The 23448-nt window shown below is 40.2% G+C and overlaps 1 protein-coding gene across 1 annotated transcript in view; it reads left to right on the forward strand.

Moving 5' to 3' along the window:
- Nucleotides 1-23448, forward strand: part of LOC133538691 (CUB and sushi domain-containing protein 1-like) — a 1135806-nt gene that overhangs the window by 769940 nt on the left and 342418 nt on the right. Inside the window, exons 11-12 of the mRNA XM_061880405.1 lie at nt 13951-14054; nt 17815-17927. Of these exons, the coding sequence (XP_061736389.1) occupies nt 13951-14054; nt 17815-17927 (217 nt within the window). The remainder of the gene's footprint in view (nt 1-13950; nt 14055-17814; nt 17928-23448) is intronic.

Raw genomic sequence — 23448 nt, forward strand, 5'->3', positions numbered from 1 at the left:
TAATCTCCTTTCTAATGACTTCAATTTTCTTACCAAAGAATTGCATAAAGTCATCAGCTGAGTGGGTGGAGCTACTGGAAGGAGTCCCTGGTTGGGTTAGCGATGCTACCGTACTAAACTAAAATTTAGGATCATTTTTATTACGGTGGATGAGATTTGAGTAATATTTAGCTTTAGCTAAGGTAAGCATGCGTTTATAAGTTATTAAACCATCATTCCATGCTTGATGGTGCACCTCAAGTTTAGTCGTGCGCAATTTGCGTTCCAGCTTTCTACATAATAATTTCTGAGCTCTATTTTCTTCTGTAAACCACGGGGTATGCTTTTTTGGAGCCTTTTTTAACTTTAGCGGTGCTATGTTATCAATGGTTTCGCGCAGGGCGTCGTTAAAGTTGTTAGTGAGGTTATCAATAGAGCCCACATACTTTGGGAATGGTGCCATTACCGAGGGCAGTAGGTCAGCAAGAGTTGTCGTTGTGGCCGTATTAATGTTGCGGCTGCTATAGCAGTTATTATTATTATTAGTTTGCCGAACATGCGTCTGAACCTCGAATTTTATAAGGTAATGATCGGACAATACTTTAGTATACGGGAGTATCGTAACTTTGGAAACGGTGATACCCCTGACAAGCACAAGGTCTATCGTATTACCGTTGCGATGCGTGGGTTCATTTATTATTTGTGTGAGACCACAGCTATCAATTATAGTCTGGAGCGCTACGCACGGTGGGTCCGATGGGGTATTCATATGGATATTAAAGTCCCCCATTATGATTATATTATCGGCGTGTGTCACTAGATCAGCAACGAACTCTGAGAATTCATCGATAAAGTCCGAATAGGGCCCTGGGGGGCGGTAGGTAACAGCCAGGTGCAGAGGCAGCGGTGTGACAGACCTCATAGTAAGCACCTCAAACGATTTATATTTATTATTTATGTTAGGACTAAGGTTAAAGTTTTCGTTGTATATTAGTGCGACCCTCCCACCCCTTTTAAGAGGACGGGCAATATGCGCATGTGTAAAGTTAGGAGGACATGCCTCGTTTAGCGCAAAAAAGTCGTTTGGTTTAAGCCAGGTTTCGCTGAGACCGATGACGTTAAGATTGTTGTCTCTGATGATATCATTAACTAACAACGTTTTGGGAGACAATGATCTTATGTTTAAAAAACCTATATTATAGGTAGTGGGCTGTATATTAGGGAATTTTTGATCAAATTATCCGTAGTAGCAATATTAATAATGTTGTGTTTATTATGCCCAGTGCATTTAGTATAATTAGGACCATATCTAGGAATTGATACGACGGGAATTTTCCGATTGTTTGTTTGTTGCTTTGATAAACTGCACGCATCATAGTTAGCCACCTCAGTAAAACACATGTCCAACTCTGAAACACTCAAAGCAGAAAAAACTTGTTCTAATTTAACTGACTCCTTACCCAGACCAGTAGTCTCGCATCTTCCATTTAAATCCGGCTTCAGGATGGAGGGAAGTGGTGTTCTGTGGGGATTAGCCTTCTGCTTTGTTTTTAGCCCCGCTCGGCATCCGCGTTTCCGATCACACCGCTGGCGTCTGCTCCGTAGACGGCCCCCGCTGCTACTATACTCCCCTGCTTCACAGGCCGCTGGATGTAGCCGCCGAAGTATTCCCGTGCTAGTTAGCAGGTCTAGCAAGCACGCCTCTATCAGTCCAAAACGGCCCGATATGTCCACATCCAGAAGTGTTTGGCGGTCGTACGTGATCACGGAGTGACCACGATGTGAGCCAGCCATAAAGTTTGTAGAATTGTCCGGTATTTCTGCCAAATGTTCCATCTTTAGCAGGAGCTCCTCGAGGTCGCAGCCCTTCCGGGCGCCGCCATCTTGGATTAAAAATTTAATCCTAAACCTTCTTGTATTTTAGCAATTACTATTACATTTGTCACTAATACTATTTGTTACTATTGGTTACTGCGATTATTTCATTTTTCAATAAAGTTCAAGATGTTTATAAGGATTTTTCTGCCTTGTACTTTGTGAACACTTTGAGTTGCACAGTTTCATAAACTGTATCATATTATCACATTGTTTGATTTATTTTCCTGATCCGTTCCATAATTTAATTTCACATATTGATATGCTGCGGGTCTTAAGCGTTGTACGAGTGTACCACTGTTTTGAATTTGATTATTCTCTAAGGTTATATTTCTCCTCTTTTGTTGACAAAAAATGTTAGTTTTGTTTTTTTTTTAATTGCAGGTTTGCTTTGTACATACTTTTAGCTACACTAACTCATTGAATGTCAATCTTTTGGATTCAAAGGACAAAGAGTTTGAATGTTCATTGATTAGACCAGGGTTAGTATTGCAATTGCTTTACTGATATCTTTGAAAACATTTCTTAAAGTTTTTGTCAACCTTCATTTGTCATTTCGAGGCAGATGGTATCCGTTTGGCAACTCAAACCTTTGCTGAGGACATGCGTAATCTTGGGCTTAAACTGAAGTTTTTGTATTGCATGTCAGTAGGTGGACATTAATATTGTGATCAGAGGATATTATAAACCTTGATGAAAAGCTGTTGAGCCGAGGGGAAATTTCAGCCCTTTCATCCGCTTTTTGATCCATTTTTGAAACATGATGCTCTCACATTCAAGTCAGGTACACAGTTAATTACTGTAGTGATTGTATAACTATTGTTATCCTTGTGATTGCCCTGCCATCTGTCGCCTGTCGAGGGTCACTTCTTGTTCTCGGGCTTATGGCTAAACCCAAGCCAGTAAGACCGTAAGAAACAATTAACTTTCATAATGAAAAAGGTAATGAATCATTAAGTTCAGACATTTTCACACAAAAAAGCACATCTCGAGACACTAATAAACTACAAACACTGCATCACTGCTGTTTACAGTCTTTGCAGTGTTTTATTTTATTCATTGTAACTTTTACCGTGCTGACGAGACTTACTGTAAAGAGGATTTAATGTGGGACTATCCTGAGCTGCAATGAGCAGAAACATACAAATAACATTTGGTTTGGACTGTAATGCTTCTGAAGAATAAAACGCACAACCAGTAAGATGTTTATACTTAGAGGATATAGCTGATGACGAAAGTGTTTGAATTTCTTACTTGATGAATGGCTGCTTTAGATCATTTTAAGCTGCTGATTTGTAACGTTCACTGAAGCTTTTAACAAAAATGTATTTATTTTTCAGTTCGGGTTAGTGCGTCTGCCTCACAATATGAAAGTCCTGAGTAGTCGTGGGTTCAATCCCGGGCTCGGGATCTTTCTGTGTGGAGTTTGCATGTTCTCCCCGTGAATGTGTGGGTTCCCTCTGGGTACTGCGGCTTCCTCCCACCTCCAAAGACATGCACCTGGGGATAGGTTGATTGGCAACACCAAAATTGGCCCTAGTGTGTGAATGTGAGTGTGAATGTTGTCTGTCTATCTATGTTGGTCCTGCGATGAGGTGGCAACTTGTCCAGGGTGTCCACCGTCTTCCTCCCGATTGTAGCTGAGATAGGCACCAGCGTCCCCCGCAACTCCAAAGGGAATAAGCGGCAGAAAATGGATGGAAGTTCCACAAATTGGGCTTTTAAAAGGTGCCATTTTTGTTTTATTTTAATCTTCTATTTTTTTCTCCCATTCCCCCCCCTTGTTTACCTGTATCTCACCTTTTTTGTAAGGGACGCTGGAAGCCGGCAGACCCGTCAGCCATCCTGTTCTGTCTCCCTGTAATGTTTGTCTGATCTTGAATGGGATTGTGCTGAAAATTTAAATTTTCCTGAAGGAACTCTCCTGAACGGAATAAATAAAGTACTATCTAATCTAATATAATCTAATCTAATCTAATCTAATGTGTAATAATATGGCCAGACATGGTACTGCAATCACTGTTAAAATTATGTAGTCTCCTCCCACTCTTCATGACTGAGGTTGCTAGATACGCAGCCCAATCCTACTCCTACTCCAAGGAACTTCAAACGGCAATCGACAAATCCTACGCTGTAGGTTTCTCTTTTTTATGTTTCTTGCAAGATGGTTTACGAAGTAATTATGCCACATTTTACTAATGTCGAATAGCCAAATGTATTTGTAAAGTTACGCAGCAATGTTTTCGTCGGGAGTCTGGACAGATTATTGGTATTACCCTGCTAAAATGTCTTGTAAAATGTCTAGTTTGACCGCATGGACCACCATCGAAATAATTATATGTAATAATATATAATATGTTATATATCGCATTGATGGCAAGCCAAGGCCAACAGTAAAATTACAGCTCCATTTCGTTCAACATAACTCAGTGATGCATCCAACCTTACACACTGCATTCTCTTCCATGTACGCACATCAGTGCAGAGTGCAATTCTATGAGCCAACCCAGGTTATGCAAAAACCATGTTACGCATAAATCGTATAGCCTACTACCATGTCAATACACAAAGTAGAAAATCATTACATGTAATGCATTATATTGTGCCAAGCAAATACCACACCATACCTGTATGTGCCTGATGCACATACAGTACCAGAAACCGCAATTAGCCGTGCTAATGTTGGAACCCATTTCCCCTGCGTATCAGAATATTGACAACAAAATAGGCGCTGACATCCATATAGGTTTTATTCGTCAAAATTATATTTTGTCATGTCAGATGTTGACATATAGGCTAACAGGGGAAATATTTGCACGTTAATTTGTATGTTGATGTGTCACTGGCCGGGCTAGAATGCTAAGGTACACTGCTGTGATGGTGCTTAGCTCGTAAGCATTCGTTGCAAGAACATACTAGCTTTGTTAGACAAGATCCGAGACTGTAATGGACAATGTAATGTACATACGAAATCTCCATTTCTATTAATTACAAGTAATAAGAAAATAAATAAAACAATATTCTCTGCTCTAAATCGTCTCCATCTTAAAAAGGCATCCCCGAAACAAATCCTTGTTTTGTTCCTGGCCTTGTCATGGATAAGTTGAGGATCGTAACAATGCTTTTTGGATTTACTAAGGTCTGAAATGTTTAGTAACTTTACCAGTAGCAGTAGCTTGCCGAAGGTGGCGGTGGGTAACTGGCAACCTGGATGTGACACACTCACCGACTTTCTAATTGGTCAAACAGTGGAGGGCGAGGCATCGAAATGAAAACAATACAAATATTTTCGGGCTATAAATCTAATTTTAATATGAGCATATCCTGGCTGAACAACTGTTATCAGTTATAGAGGTAATCGAAAAGAACATAATTTATTATTGCCTTTTGACATATCAGGGCTATTTAATGATGACTTGACATTACAGTAAATTATTACATATGGCTCCTTTAAAGATCAGATTCAACAAATACTACTAATGGATGAATGGAATCCTCTACAGTTGGTCATGAAACATTGTATTAAATCAAACCCCCAGGGCCTGATTTACCCTAGGGTTTGCGTTTAATAACACATGCACACCTAATGGCGCACGCTAAAGCTGATCTACAGTACTAAACTTGTGCGCAGAAAGATTATGTCTTATAGAAAAGCAAAATAGAGAGCAAAATGTATGTAGCGTGTCTGTGTTCATGTACAGCAGTACCTCAACCTATGAGCACAATGGGTTTTATGACCAAACTCATAACTCAGAACACTCTTATCTTATCTAAAAGCAGCCCCGCCTATTGAAATTAATTGAAATCAATGTATTCCATGCTTGGAACTCCCAAAACACAACAATTTGAACATGAAAATAAATAACTTGTAGAAAATAAATAGTGTTTGAAAACCATTACAACTGCATTTACTACAAACAGCTACAGAAGTTTTATGTAATAATGTATTAATATTGTATATTGTATACCTTGGGTAGAGGACTAATATTCGTCTTCTTCACTGATTATACATCCAATGCTGCCAAGTCCTCATATTAACCCCTTTTTATAAGCTATATCTTTTCATAGTGTTTTCTCTCGTGGCATCTGGCAACCCAATCTCCGACGTCTTTGAGGGACGGACCGGTGAAGTCACTCCCAGGTTGAAAACACAACAAGTAATGTGTTTGTCAACCAAAGCTAATGTTTGACCATCCAGTTTGTTGATTCATGACTAGACACAACAAATGCAAAAACAGATTCTGCAGCTTTTCAATATATGCACAGAGGATGTGTAATTATTTACTGTATTAACTCTTGATTGCTCAAATAGCACAAAAGTTTATAAATATTACTTAAACCAAGAGTGAAATGTCTCATAACTCAAGGTGTGTTTGCAATTTAAAGCATAACAAAAAGCTAGAGACAACTTGTATCTCAAATTACTCATAAATTAAGGTACTCGAAAATTGAGGTGTACTGAATATGCTGATTATCAGATTGCCCACAATACTGGGAGGAGGAGATGCAAATATAACTATTTAGCGCTGGCAATGTTATTCATTGAGGCTAAAACTGTTTTGCAGCTGCTGATTTGCGTCTATATCAAGCATGTTTGAAATGTTTGTACAAACTGGCACAGTTCAGCATAAACGCTGCAAAGACAGACAATAGACAGAGAGTCAGCTCCGTCCGGTGTGTGTCAACATATTTATACTGTCAGAAATGAAAAATAAAAGTCATATCATCATACAGCAATACGATTGTATACTTTTTTATACCTGCTAGACAACTTAAGGGGATGATTTAAAAAAATTCAAATTGATTGTTTTGGTATGTAATGACATTTGTTTTTTTTTGGCATGTTATCCATATGAAAAAAACAACAACTTGTTGCAACATGCATTTCTATGCGTTTATGGATCATTACAGAGACGTAATCATAACACTTGTGCCTGTTCCTAAAGGTACTTTTAATTTAAAACATTATTTTGTAATAGATATACAGTATAAGTAAGGGGGCCTCCACCCCCAACTTTTCATCAGTTTGGGGGTCCTTGGCCTTGAAAATGTTGAAGACCTTTGGCTTAAATAGTTGCTCTGAGAGGTTATACTCCATTATGGTCTAGTTGAAGGACCATGTACAGTGTCTGAGGTAAGACCCGAGAGTGTTCTAAATAGAAGTAAACAAAAAATATAAAGTATGGCCGATAACCTCAATACAAAATTGGGTGAATGGTTGTTTGGCTATCTGTGGTGGCCCTGTAATGAGGTGGCGACGTGTCCAAGGTCTACGCTGCCTTCTACCGGAGTACATTTGGAAAAGGCTTCAGCCCCCATCATCCCCCATCACCGCCCCCCCTTCCCCTTGTGAAACCGAGAGTGGGGGAGGTGAAATATATATATATCTATATATATGTATATATATATATATATATATATATATATATATATATATATATATATATATATATGTATGTATGTATGCACATATATATATATATATATGTATGTATGCACATATATATATATATATATGTATGTATGCACATATATATATATATATATATGTATGTATGCACATATATATATATATATGTATGTATGCACGTATATATATATATATATATATATATATATATATATATATATATATATATATATATATATATATATATATATATCAGAATCTGAATCATTTTTATTTGTCCGTTCCAACACGTACAAGACACATCAGAACTGAAATTACATTTTCGGCACAGTCCCGCTAAGAGCAGACACACATTACAGGGGGTGGACAAGACGAGACCGCCGACGGATCAGCCGGTTACATCGCTCCTTAAAAAGATAAGAAAAGGGTGACATTAAGAAAGGGGGGGGGAGTAAAAAAATATCAGTCCAAGGCTAGACCCTCAGCAGAGGTCTAGTCTGAGTCCAAGGAAAAAACCTCACATAGCATGGCACACATTAAACATACATATATCACACCAACTTGCAACAGAGGGAGGGGTGGGTTTGCGCAGGCCCGCTGTTCGCTCTGTAGCGCCGCTCAGCCATTTCACAACCCCAGAGGAGATAAGCGTTGGTGAGGGTGTTACCGCCCTCACCAGAGGCTAGGATGAAATACATATATATATATATTTATATATATATATATATATATATATATATATATATATATATATGTATGTGTGTGTGTGTGGGAACAATCACAAGACTATTTCATCTCTACAGAACTGTTTCATGAGGGGTTCCCTCAATCATCAGGAGATTTTAATGGAAGCCTTCACATACAATGGTTTATATAGGGCACAGAGTGGGTAGGTACAGGCAGGCGTAGGGGCGTGGTGATTGGCTCATGTGTTACCTAGGAGGTGTTTCCGTCTTTGACGGCATGTTGATATGATTTCACTGCGCTTGTTGAGTGATGACATGTCTGGGTGATATATAATAAACAATTTCTCTTTCAAGCATAGGTTGCATCTTTTATTACCACTGTTGTAAGGTGTACTGTATGTAAGAATTTGACATTTTATTGAATATTCAACATTATTGTCTTTGAGGTTCCAAATGTGCTTGCTGAGTTCTGTAGAATTCCGCAAGGTCTGGTTTCTAAAGGAGGCCTTGTGATTATTCCATCCGGCTTTAAACTCTTCCTCTGTTAATCCTACGTACATGTCGGATGTGTTAATGTCCTTGCGTTTTACCTTTGCTTGGTAATCGACTGATGTTTGTAAGCACCCCCCGTTGAGAACGCAATCAGGTTTCCTGCGGCAGTTACATTCCTTATTGGTTTCGGAGTCGTTCAGTCTGGGGGAGTGCAGTCCTTTTGCAATTGCTCTGTTGTGATTTGAAATAATTTGTTGTATGTTATTCATACAACATGCATATATATATATATATATATATATATATATATATATATATATATATATATTTATATATATATATATATATATATTTATATATATATATATATATAGGCAGCACGGTGGAAAAAAGGTGTTCGTGTATGTACCTTGCAATACGAAGGTCCTGAGTAGTCCTGAGTTCAATTCCGGGCTCGGGATCTTTCTGTGTGGAGTTTGCATGTTGTCCCTGTGACTGCGTGGGTTCCCCCTCGGTACTCCGGCTTCCTCCCACCTCCAAAAACATTCACCTGGGGATAGGTTGATTGGCAACACTAAATTGGCTCTAGTGTGTGAATGTGAGTGTGAATGTTGTCTGTCTATCTGTGTTGGCCCTGTGATGAGGTGGCGACTTGTCCAGAGTGTAACCCGCCTTCCGCCCGAATGCAGCTGAGATACGCACCATCCTCAGCACCCCCCGCGACCCCAAAAGGGACAAGCGCTGGTGCCTATCTCAGCTACAATCGGCCGGAAGGCAGCGTACACCCTGGACAAGTCGCCACCTAACTGCAGTATATATATGACTGTATATAATATTAACCCCCTTAAAAACTCCCACCAGTTTGAGTGGTGAAGCGCAGTGTTTTTTTCAACTGTCAAGATAAATTCAAAGACAGCCACATGGTACAAAACAAGCCTGGCAGAGGAAGGAAAGGAAACAGTTCCAAAAATTCTGTAAAAAAAGCTAGTGCGAGATGTGTCTAAAGATACCCTGAACAACTGCCAAGACACTATTGAATGACTTGGCCAAATTTGGAATTGTAGTCTCAAAGAAGACCATCACTAGAGCCCTGCACAGAAATGGACTGCGAGGCTGCAGAACAAGAACGATTCCACTTTTGCAAGAAATAAACCTCCCACCCAAACTAAATGATGCAAAAAAACAACCTAGAGAAAGATTATGCATACTGGAAGTGTTTCCTTTGGTCAGATGAAACAAAACTAGAGCTATTTAGCTCTGGGGACAATGCTTGTGTTTGGAGAAAAAAGGGAGAGGCATACAACCCCAAAAACACTGTCCCCACAGTGAAACACAATAGTGGGAGTAATATGCTTTAGGAATGCATCAGTGTATTTTCAATTAGGAATCTCGTCAAGGTGGAAGGAATCCTAAAGAAAGAAGGATATTTGAAGATCTTGGAGGAAAACTTCATGCAGTCAGTGGCAAACCTGGGTATGAGGCCGTGCTTTGTATTCCAAAATGATAGCGACCCAAGATATATGTCACTCCTGGTGATGAGATACCTCCATAAGGCCAAAGAGAATGTTTTTGAATGGCGTGCACAAAGCCCTGACTTGAATCCCAGCAAAAATATTTAGGGAAAAATGCAAGTCCATGGCAGAATACCATAAAATCTTGCGTAACCAAAGAAGAATGGGCTGGGATTGTTCAGGAGGTGTGTGAAATTTGTGAAAAACTGCAACAAAATATTGCAGGCTGTTATTTAAGGAAAACATACACACTATTGCCTGTTAGCAGCAGGGGGGATAATAATTTTGACTCTCTATGTTTTTGTTTTCCGGAAAAAAACTTTGTCTTTGTGTGCAAATAACAATATTGGAAACATCCAAAATTAAAATAAGATGCTTGAAAGAGTTGTGTTAAAAATGCCTTGCTCCCCTTAACAGCACTTGCGAAATACTTAGTAAAAATATAAATTTGATGGAAGGGCTGACAATTCTGTCCTCAACTATATATACATATTGCGGGGTGGCGAGGCTCGGTTGGTAGACTGGCCGAATCAACATCTTGAGGGTTCATTGTTTGATCCCCACTTCCGCCATCCTAGTCACTGCCGTTTGTCTTTGGGCAAGACACTTTACCCACCTTCTCCCAGCACCACCCATACTGGTTTAAATGTAAGTTAGATATTGGGCTTCACTATAGAAAGTTCTTTGAGTCACTAGAAAACAGCATTATATAAATATAACTCACAAATATATATATATGTGTGTGTGTGTGTGTGTGTGTGTATGGATGTATGTATGTATGGATGTATGTATATGTATATACATACTTTTTTATGCATGTATTTATTCATACATACAGTATACTGCACTGGGGAGTAAGTTTCCCAGGAAGTGGGTCAAGTCAACATGTTGTTTGTTTTGTACCTTTTACAAGTCACAGGAGTTCCTCTAATGTTATTTCTTCAAAAGAGAAAGATAATTTTGGAGGTCAATATCAGTCGTACATACAGTATCTACCCTGTTTGGCACTCAGCATTAAGGGTTGGAATTGGGCTTTAAATACCAAAAATGGTTCCCGGGCGCGGCCACGCTGCTGCTCACTGCTCCCTCACCTCCCAGGGGGTTGATCAAGGGTGATAGGTCAAATGCAGAGAATAATTTCGCCACACCAAGTGTGTGTGTGAGACGATCATTGGTACTTTAACCTTATCTATCTATCTATCTATCTATCTATCTATCTATCTATCTATCTATCTATCTATCTGTCTGTCTGTCTGTCTGTCTGTCTGTCTGTCTGTCTGTCTGTCTGTCTGTCTGTCTGTCTGTCTGTCTGTCTGTCTGTCTGTCTGTCTGTCTGTCTGTCTGTCTGTCTGTCAGTCCGTCCGTCCGTCTGTGTGCGCTTTCTTAAAGAGCTACTGAGCAGGACATTACCACCTTTTTGTAGTTGAGCCTGCAGGGCAGTTATATACTGTGTGAAATAACAACCTCTCACTGGATGATTTGACTTTATTTGACCTAATGTGACATGCCATTGTGTTTCTTGGAATATACTGAAAGGTTCCAGAAAACCAAGCTTGTAACATAAAAAAAATAACAGAACCATTCATCAGTTGAAGTATTTGTCTTAAGAGCCCGTGAAACTGGGAAAAGCTTCTATCGTCCTTCTAAGGTAGTGATCATCACCCCAAGAGACCTGCCGTGTGAACGTGTACCAATTCTAGGCCGAGACTTCACTGTGCTCTTAACAAATGTTAACGGCATATTGAGCTTCCTTTCGCCACACTGCTGCTCACTAATGATCTCCACGTAAATACACTTCCCTTAGCCCTTTGAAAAGCACCCAACCTGAAACTGAAACACTCCTTTGCATGGTGGACTTCTCTTTACACAGGAGTTTAAAGGATCAAAAGTATTTCAATAAACACACAACATTTTCTCTGATGGTCACCTTATGCTGCAAAGGACGCATATTTATTCATGTGCAATCAGTAGAAAATGGATGGATGGATAGACATTACATTTGCGATTTGTTTGGATGGCTTTCAAAATTGCAATGCCATTTTTGAAAGTTAAAGTACTCAAGTGAGAAGCAGTATCTGTCCTCAGATTTGTTTGGATTTAGAAATACATATTTCCATACGAAGCAAAGGCCACCGTAAATTATTTATTCATTGTCATTGTACAGGTTGTTTTAAGTAACATTTTTAACTTTGAAGGAATATAATAATCCCTTGAAGGATTAGGAGGAATAATTGTCGCAAGGCAAGCTGACTTTAAGCATTATGCTTTATTAATTTGTAATAGATATGTGTCGTCCGCGAATAAGTCAATTCTTTTGAAGGGCTTTTTTTCAGTAAATGACCAGGACTGATTTGCAATTGCGAGGCAATTTTTAATGCAATTGGCCCGTGCTGCCTTCATATATGCTGCCTGTCTGGACTGGAGTCACATCGACTGAAAAGACTTACAAAATGAGCCAAAATCAAAGGAAACATAGCAACATTTGAATGGAATTTACTGGTCTATTGTTTAGCTCTGGATTTCTTTAGTAGCCTAATTTAGGTGTACATACACAATGTTTTATTTACGTTTTGATTATATTTTTTTTTTTTAGATACACAGAATATTTAAGATGTATTATTTGCATGCTGTATGTTTTCTGGTACTGTTAAAATGCTTGTGTGTGGAAATACCAGTTACATTGGTTTGCATGGAGGTTATCTGTACCCTGTGTGTTTTTTTTACTGTGCCACAAAGATTCTTAGGTGAAAGAAAGTTAATAATTATGATTTCTGTCAAAGCATGGGGATAAAGTACCACTTTATGGAATATTTACAATGAAAATTAACACCACCCTGATGGAATTATAATTAATATTTTAGAATATTTCCTACAAAGTTTTAGGCAGGTTCAACTGTGTTCAACCAATCAGCGTTTGACAGCACACCCCACCCTTCAAAATGTTCTCAGGAACTTTCAAAAGTCCCAACATGCTACTATAAACTTAAATTGTATTTACTTGGGTAGTTTTTTGTGGGAACGCAAGGGGGTTTTTCATTTACGTTGGTAAATGGGAAAGTTCCTGCTATGGATAAGGGCCTTATGCTTCGTTTGCATGGAAAATTATATATAGACAGTGTGCTATGAATACGACTTTTTGCCCGCCAAGTGCTTAAGCCGGTGCCAGTCTGTTACAGGCTGTGACATCTCATGCAACCCAGGCTTAGTAAAATGTTGACGTTTGAATTTACGTAAGTCAGTACTTGGTAGTTCAGACGGAATGCAGTTGGTGCCTAGAAACATTCTGAATTCAGTACCCATCTATTGCTTTACTGTATGTACTGTACACCCTTATTTTACTTCAAGTAAGCTTTTACTCAGTGGACTGTGATTCATTCTTATGCACAATCTCACGCTCCTTCTTCACCGGAGTCCTGCAGTCCACCAGAAGCTCCAACTGAGAGACCAGTTCTCCTATGAGGTTTATTGAGCACAGCAGACATTTCCCCATCTTTCATGCTCTCTGTGATATGATTTACAACTAATAAATAATTGACAAGCAGCAAATAATGGAATACCAGTATTACAGCATTTTAGAGTGCATGGTAGATTGATGATCCAGTGCACCATGCATGCAACAGAAGTGACCAATGTGTCTGCAAGTAAAGCATTTAGCAGTCAATTTGTCTGGCTCAGACAGAAAGGGTGTGCACAATGAAGAGTGTGTAGCCCTCCGGAAGCCATTTTTTGCAACTATGAATTCCAAAGAGCAGCCTGCCAAATAAAAGCAAGCGTTTTGTCTTTGTGATCTATTTTATTATGGTGGATTATAAACATTTCAGTGTCAATTTCATTTTTTTGCATTTGTCATTTTAATTGAATAGAAGAAAATGGTCACAAGCAGGAACGGGTTTTATTTCTTTTTGTCAAGGCAGTATTATTTGTGTCATTATTAGTGTCATATTTTTTCCTTTTAAGCAGATGTATGTTTTAAAAAAAACGTTTCTCTGTTTTCTAGGTGATAAAGCTGTCATTTGAAGAGTTTGATCTGGAACGAGGGTACGATACACTAACAGTGGGGGATGGAGGAAAAATAGGAGACACTCGACGGGTACTATATGTGTAAGTATCCTCACAACCTGAACTTAAAAATAAATAAGAAAGAACAATCCTAATCCAGCTATGTTTTAATTGTTGGTTTTAACTCTAAGTACCGTATACACAATATGAAGTACACTTGCCTAATCTAATGAGAGCCAAGACAAGATGTGGTAGTACTTTAACAATATGTACTGTATATACAAAATATATATATTGTGGCAAATGCAGGAAACAAAGTTGATCCTCTCAGGTCTTTATTGTAAGACTGCCAACCTGAGAATGTTCATATCACAACAACTCACTCCACTTTAACAGTTTGCCCAAGAAGACATAAAAAAAAAAACACGCATCCTGCTTAGTGTGAGCTTGATCCTACTGCCCACCACACAGCCCTCCCACCCCAACTACTCCAAAAAAGCGGCCTTAAGCGACCGGGGAAAACATTCACATAAGCCGTTAGCTTGGGGTGGTAGGCCGTAGTGCGGTGCACCTGCACACCCAAGGACTGCGCCAACGCTCACCAAAGCTCCGACACAAACTGGGATCCCCTCTCCGAGGTTATATCTGACGCTGTGCCAAAACGCGCAACCCAGGCTGACAGAAACGTACAAGCAACGTCTACAGAGGCAGTGGAGGAAAGAGGAACTGCTTCTGGCCATCTGGTGGTACAATCTACCATAATGAGCAAGCGCCTATAACCCTGCAATGGAGAGAGAGCGCCAACTAAGTCCACGTTAGCCTAACCAAAATCCGAAATGGTTCGAGGGCAGCCTTAGTGTGCCAGCTCACTGCCGATCATCCTTCCTCAGGTCAGGCCAAACAAACTTAGCACCAACCAACTTGACGGAAGCTCGAACGCCGAGTTGCAAGATGAAGTGTATTGTGTCAGAAACCCGGCGGCCAGTGGAAAATTCGCATAGCAGAGCGGTACCTCCATCCTGAACCACCACCTCCTCGAGCATGAGCGCCGTACCCTCAGTCTTGAATGCGCTGATGTCGGGGTCGTCGGGCTGGTCAGCGGACGATCCCGAAAAATCCAAACCGAGCTGTACAGGGCACAGGAGTACAAGTGAAAGACAAACTGTTGGACTCACTGAGGAGTCCATTCAAGGGAATCGTTAGCCTTTTTGTTCCGCAGGGCACAATAAAGAGGCTGCAGGAGGTGGGCAGAGTGAGAAAGGAACCGATTATAAAAATTAATCATGCCCAAAAACTCCTGCAGCGCCTTAACAGTGGAGGGATGAGGAAAATCAGCCACCGCTTGCATATTTGAAGGCAAAGGAATCGCGCACAGCGACGAAATGCAGTGACCTAAGAAATCGATCTACGACAGCCCAAACTGACATTAAGAAGGATTGACGATCAGGCCGTGCTCGTCAAGACGTGTGGACGCTTACGTGGTGCTTCCCAGCTGAAGGACTTGCCACCAAAATGTCATTAAGATAAACAAACACAGAATTGAGGCCACGCAAAACAGTCCATTAATTTTTGAAAAGTTTGTGTTGCCCACTTCAGGCCAAAAGGCATACACAGGAACTCCAAAAAACCCAAACGAGGTTATTTCTGCAGTCTTGGGCACGTGTTCAACATGCACCGGGACCTGGTGATAACCATTAACCAAGTCCCCCTCCGAAGAAATGGCGGCGCCCGCCAGGTGAGTCGAAATATCCTGGCTGTGCGGAATAGGGTGGCAATCGTGCATTGTGATGTTGTTGAGGCAGCAAAATCTCCACAAGGCCGCCAAGAAGGGAGGCCCACGGGTTATGAGAACGTCTCACGATGCCTAAACGCTCCATAGGAGCGAACTCCTCTTTAGCAATGGCCGATTTAGGTGCAGGTAGTGACTCCCACCACTACCATTGGGTCCGTGTTCTCCATCGTCTGCGGGGGGGCCGCTTCTACACTCTGCATGGCAAACAGTCCGTAAGCCTAAAGCACCCAGTCAGCTTATTCAGCCAAGCCCCGGTGGTTACCGGAGGCCAGAGAAGCGGAATTAGCCAGCACCGCACGGACCGCAAGAAATGATACGTAAAAATGAACCCGCCCTCATGGGAGCCTAGCAGCGACAGCATATTGTCCATCAAATCCTCGGCGGTACTATCACCCAAACCAGGCAGGGAAAAAAGTCTATCTGCCCTCTCTGAGTCACTTAAGAGTAAATCTCCGAAGCAGAAGATCCTTGAGGGCAGAGTATTTTCCAGTCTGTGGAGGTGTTCGCAACAGCTGCACAGCACGGCGAGTAGTTGCCTCATCAAGGGCTGTTACAACCTTGTCGTCGTCACCAGTGATTCCTCGCAGGTGCAAAAGTGCCTCAATGTGCTGAAACCATGATACCGGGTCACTCTGCCAGAACTCCAGAGGCTTCATCGCTGCGGCGACAAATGCAGGTTGCTGGAGTTGGGGACATCGCCGATGAAGACACAACTTCCCTTTCTGCTTGAAACATTGTGGTCACCAATGAAGCAAATGCAGGAAACACATCGTTGTTTCTCTCAGGTCTTTGTTGAAAGACTGCCAACATGAGAATGTTCATATCACAAAAACTGTACTTTAACAGTGTGCCCACGAAGACATTAAAAAAACACACCTATTCTGCTGAGTGTGAGCATGGTCATAGTGCCCGCCACAATATACTGTATTACAAAGAATTTAACTTTTTCCACATTTGGTTATGTTACAGTCTTATTTTAGTAATTTAATAGATCAATCTTGGTGTCAGAACTCTACGCACAATAACCCATAATGACAAAAAAAAACATTGGAATAAGGCTGTCACAAACTAAATGTGGAAAAGGTATCGCGCTTTGAATACTTTCCGGATGCACTGAATTGTTTAGTTGACAGTGTCAATCAATACTAAGTGTTACATTTCTCAGTCACAAAAAAAATTACATATCAGAAATAGGAAATAGTCTGTTCCAGCAACAACTGGTACCATCATAAAATTTTACTGACTCTTGAGGATGTTTTTTTTTAAAAGTAAGACTTTCACAATTTTCAAGTGGCACTCAAATGTAAAACAACACTAACCACTCTAAAACATAAAACAACAATAACATTCTCTCTTTAATTTATAGTTTATATAATCTGTGTTCTATTTATTTGTGTGTATAACTGTGTTCTAGGGATGTAGCGATATGAAAATTTGACATCACGGTTATTGTGACCAAAATGGTAATGGTTATTATTACCACGGTATTGTTGAATGTGCCCTAAAAGTAGTTACTGTTTATACACACTGTCGTTTCTGGATCGAAAAAGACGTGACTGTGGTATCATTTAAGCTAGCGAGTGAACTTGCGCTAAGTTTATTTTCCAGTAAATGAGCAGTATCACCGATCCCTACATTTATCAAAGTGTGCTTATCAATCAGGGTCCTACAATAAATTTGAATTGCAAACGGTAATACTAACCTGATATTAACATTACCTTTCAGGAGTTTTACTATTTGATATTGTTTATCTGTAGTGTGTTCAAAATAAGTGTTGGAAGAATAAGCTAACACATGCAAGTATTCCCCTTGCCTCTTGCTATACGCTGACACTGTGTCGAAGTTATTTGTACGACTCCAGAGGCGTGTTTTACTGAAAACTTTGATTACATTCTGAATATTTATGACCAAAGGGGGCATTCAATGTCAAAGGTTCAAAGGAACCACATTAGTTTGTGTAGATGCACAATAACTAATAGGGTGTTTGTTAGTAAGAATCAATCTAGCCACTTAAACTGTCCTTGAGGTCTCATTCCCACACTCCTAATGTATTTGTATGTCTGTGTGTAGACTCACTGGCTCCAGTGTACCGGACATCATTGTGAGCTTGTCCAATCAGATGTGGCTTCATCTGCAGTCAGACGATACGATTGGCTCAGCAGGGTTCAAGGCAGTCTACGAAGGTATGTCCTCATGATACACCTTGAATTTGTTTGTCCCTTACCAAACACACACACGCACACACACACACACACACACACACACACACACGCACACATGCACACACACACATAAAGGAGTGTGTAAGTCAAATTATTGCTGACACGTATTAAGTCGTAAACACAACTCTATTGTCCCCCCTAGTGTAAGTGTGTGTGTGTCTGCGCGTGTGTGTGTGTGTGTGTGGGAGAGTGAGTGTATGTAACTGTGATTTATAAAAAGGTAATACATGAATTATGAGTCAATCAGTTGATTGTTTTGCTTGGTTATTTTCATATTATCCACAAGCTGACTCAGAGTGAAAGATAAAGACAAAGCAGTTTGCCAATATGTTCATTATTAAGGATAGTGGAGAACGGGGTTGGTTCTCTCACTCATTATACAGTATCTCGCAGCAGATGATGTTGTCCCTCATCTGTGGTATGAACTTTTACAGAAGATCAGCGTTCTTTCTGTAATTTTCTCTGGCGAAAGACAGCGGAAGTGTGTTTGTGTGTTATATGTCAACTTGTAGATATTCCACTCATCCATAGGGATGTATACCGAGTACCGGAATTATTAGGTAACGGTTTAAAATTAGGACGGGCCAAGTGGGCCGTGAAAATTCTGGACTAATTATTCTTGTATCGGTACTTTTTTATCCTGCTGTCTGTCGTAATTATGACTAGCGCGCGCTGTCATTTTCATTCAGGTGCCGCTGCAAAGCATAAAAAAAGACACATCGGAACAGCCCCACCCCCAAGTACGCAGAATTAAACAGAATCATACATTAACATTTTGTTGGAATCGTGAAAGGAATGAATGTGTGCTAAAAACAGGATCTAAATGCGGTAAGAGAGGAAAAGGGGAAATATTTACCAAGCTCTGGGCAAACGCTCACCTCTATGGAGTCCTGACATCCAGGGGGTCCGCTCTCTATACACAGCAACCCTGCACGGTGCACTATGCTAGGGCTAGTTCTGTGCTTGCCACTGGGACACACGGCCATCTCCAACCACCAAACTAACTCTAAAATACAGAGCCAAACATTTCCCAAATTACTTCAGGTGATATGTTTCTTTTGCATATATGATGACTACATGTCACCATAAAGCTGTGTGAAATACACCTGCTATTATTGCTGCCAGTCATGGATGCGACCACTGATTTAAGATCATTATTGGTAAGTTTATGATAATTTGACAACTTTAATCAATCAATAATCAATCAATCAATCAATCAATCAATCAATCAATCAATCAATCAAAGTTTATTTATATAGCCCTTAAAGGCCTACTGAAATGAGATTTTCTTATTTAAACGGGGATAGCAGGTCCATTCTATGTGTCATACTTGATCATTTCGAGATATTGCCATATTTTTGCTGAAAGGATTTAGTAGAGAACATCGACGATAAAGTTCGAAACTTTTGGTCGCTAATAAAAAAGCCGTGCCTGTACCGGAAGTCGCAGACGATGACATCACTCGTGTGAGGGCTCCTCACGTCCTCACATTGTTTATAATGGGAGCCTCCAACAAAAAGAGCTATTCGGACCGAGAAAAGGACAATTTCCCCATTAATTTGAGCGAGGATTAAATATTCGTGGCTGAGGATTTTGATAGCGAAGGACTAGAAAAAAAAAAAATAATTAAGTAAAAAAAAAAAAAGGAGATTGCATTGTGAGCGATTCAGATGTTTTTAGACACATTTACTAGGATAATTCTGGAAGATCCCTTATCTGATTATTATTTTAATAGTGTTTTAGTGAGATTTTAAAGATTCTAAACACATACCTCAAGGTCGAATGGCTGCGGTGAACACGCAGTGTCTCAGAGAGAAGCCGAGGAGCCAAGCTCACAGCTGCCTTTTTTGACATGACAGCTGCTGCAGGACGACAAATAATCCATTGATGTCTCCGGTAAGATATATATCACAATTTCCCCATCCACAACATGCTGGTTGACATAGAGAAAACATGTTCGCTTGACCGCTCCGCTTCACAACAAACAAAGAAACACCGGCTGTGTCTCGGTGCTAAAGACAGCTGCAATACACCACTTTCCACCAACAGCATTGTTCTTTAGAGTCTCCATTATTAAATAAACAAATTGCAAAAGATTCAGCAACACAGATGTCCAAAATACTGTGTAATTATGCGATTGAAGCAGACGACTTTTTGCTGTGAGTGGTGCAGCGCTAATATTTCCTTACAGTCCGTGACGTCACGCGTACACGTCATCATTCCACGACATTTTCAACAAGAAACTCCCGGGAAATTTAAAATTGCAATTTAGTAAACTAAAAAGGCCGTATTGGCATGTGTTGCAATGTTAATATTTCATCATTGATGTATAAACTATCAGACTGAGTGGTCGGTAGTAGTGGGTTTCAGTAGGCCTTAAATCACAAATGTCTCAAAGAGCTGCACAAGCCACAACAAGATCCTCGGCTCAGATCCCACATCAGGGCAAGAAAAAACTCAACGCAATGGGATACAATGAGAAACCTTGGAGCGTACCGCAGATGTGGGGACCCTGCTCTCGGCGACGATCTTGTTAGTAGTGTGAGAGTCTATTCCATAGTGGGGCCAGCAGGGGATCATCTTGAGTGGAGACAGGTCAGCAGCGCAGAGACGTCCCCAACTGATGCACCGATGAGTGGTCCACCCCGGGTCCTGACTTTGGAACAGCTAGCGCATTATCTGTGGGCACCTAATAACCTTTCCACGCAGGAAAGGGGGGCAGAGCAGAACAGAGATGGAAGATCAACTGGTCTAAAAGGGGAGTCTTTTAGACCAGAGGCTAGCGTATGCAAATTAATTTTAAGATGGGACTTAAATGCTTCTACTGAGGTGGCATCTATAACTGTTACCGGGAGGGCATTCCAGAGTACTGGAGCCCGAATAGAAAACGCTCTATAGCCCGCAGACTTTTTTTTTGGGGCTCTGGGAATCACTAATTAGCCGGAGTTCTCTGAACGCAGATTTCTTGCGGGACATATGGTACAATACAATCAGCAAGATAGGATGGTGCTAGACCCTGTAGTATTTTATACGTAAGTAGAAAAACCTTTAAGTCAAATGTTAAGTGGTTATTCTTATTTAGATATATGTTGTATTCACTTCAAAGTCAATCAATCAAAGTTTACCTATATAGCCCTAAATCACCAGTGTCTCAAAGGGCTGCATAAGCCACAACGACATCCTCGCTCAGATCCCATATCAGGGCAAGAAAAAACTGAACCCAATGGGATGACAATGAAAAACCTTGGAGGGGACCGCAGATGTTAAAGTTAAAGTTAAGTTAAAGTACCAATGATTGTAACACACACACTAGGTGTGGCGAAATTATTCTCTGCATTTGACCTATCACCCTTGATCACCCCCTGGGAAGTGAGGGGAGCAGTGGGCCGCAGCGGTGCCGCGCTCGGGAATCATTTATGGTGATTTAACCCTCAATTCCAACCCTTGATGCTGAGTGCCAAGCAGGGAGGCAATGGCTCCCATTTTTTTTTATAGTCTTTGGTAATACTCGGCCGGGGTTTGAACTCACAACCTACCAATCTCAGGGCGGACACTCTAACCACTAGACCACTGAGTATGTGGGGACCTCCCTAGCTACCTAACAGATTTGTTAACCTTGACATGAGCTTGAAATTCCAGTTATACTTGGTTGTCACATACTCATATATTCATCCATGTCACATACAGTTTCCTGTTTATGTTTCTTGCTCATTTTCTGTTAAAATGCATTTGTCGTAATTCTTATACGACGGTTTTGGACTTTCCCTTTGCTTGTTGTTGTTTTTGTTTCAGCGCTCTTGTTTTCTTGTCCCCATTTCCTGTTTGTTTTAATTTCCTGCCACTTCTTGGTGGTCAATCAGGATGTTTTATGCCCGTCCTGTTCCTTTGACCAGGGCTGGTTCATCTTTCATTATTTATGGGCAATGCTGCTTAAGTGTTTGTTTTCTGTGCACTCCCTCGCTGTACTAGTTTTTTTTTTGTGCTAAGTAATCAACGTTTCACCTGCGCCCCACCGGCATTTTCTGCATCTTGGGGTCACGCCACAAGCAGTGCTGCTAGCTTGTCACAGCATTAAAGGAGAATTTTCTTTTTTGGGAATATGTCTATAATTCACAAGAACACATAAGTTTTTTTTTTCGTATGCATCTTAATTCGTAAAATATGGCAAGGAAGAAGTGGCTGACACTGCAGCTAGTGGAAATACTCTACTGCGCCTAAAAAGCCCTCTTAAAACATCCCAAAACTGCCAACAATACTCCATTTACATCTCGTGACATGAATATTAACCAAGTATAAGTGATATTGTTATTATAAAAATCTAAAGTACCTACTTCTAGTACTGCCGTGATCATAGAGAGCAAATAAGCTTATTCAGCTACAACATTTACCTACTGAGCCTCTGAGCTGCAGCATCGCCTTATCTGAGTTGGCTAAAGTTCATTTGAGAAGTGCATTATGATTAATTATTCATCTAAACAGGAAGATATAAACAGCCCATCCGTCGGTATCGCAGTAAAAGCAGACATTGTACGGTAAGTTATTTGTGTTATTATGTGCATAGTACTTGGCAATACTTCTGCATGGTAGTGTTTCACTAAAACTGGATCATTTTAGCACACAACTTCTAAAACTTGCAGTTCATTTAGGCTAAAAAATATAAGGTTCTGGATCATCATTTGCCATTCTGTTACTGGACGTGACGTCACATGCAACCCAGGTATCGAACATTTTAATTCACGTAAATCGGTGGAATGTCGGAATTTAGTTGGTACCAATAAAAGTATTGAATTCTGTTCATCCATAGCTTTACTGTGTGGACTATACATCCTATTTTACTTCAAGTAAGCTTTTACTGAGTGTGGCGCGATTCATAATGTCATTTGTATACACAAAGAAGTCTTTGTCGTCTCTAATGAAGAGTGCCATGATTAGAAGTGTTGTTGTTGCTGAAGGGATAATCGAACATTGCGATGCATTTAAGAAATTGATACACCGCCGTATGCTTGAAATTACCAAAATATGTAAAAATGACATGTTATTATGAATGTGCCTGTTACTACATTACATATGTACTTACAGCATATATATATACAACCTTGATGGAGGTTTCCGGTTGTTTTTAGAGTGATTTATAGGCGGAATAGAGCATCTCCCATTGGCTCCATTGTTAGCTGACTTTTGCTAGATTTTATTAACGAGTTACAATGCATAAAAATCATACTGTATGTGCTTGTCTCAAATAAGGATTGCGAATGATAGACTGAGTTCCAAAAAAATTGCATTTCCCCCTAAGTTATTTATTTTCCAACCTGTCAATGAAATTAACCTTTCAAATTCAACTCTACCTTTTGGCCTTTTTAAAAGTATGTTCCCCATTGAAATAACACTGTGACAACTAACCCTATGGTGTGTGACAACATGATGACTGATTTGATAGTTAATTACCTCTTTTTTACAATTAATATGAAAATATGAAGATTAT

Source organism: Nerophis ophidion, linkage group LG02 (assembly GCF_033978795.1).
Source record: "Nerophis ophidion isolate RoL-2023_Sa linkage group LG02, RoL_Noph_v1.0, whole genome shotgun sequence".
NCBI classification, from domain to species: Eukaryota; Metazoa; Chordata; class Actinopteri; order Syngnathiformes; family Syngnathidae; genus Nerophis; species Nerophis ophidion.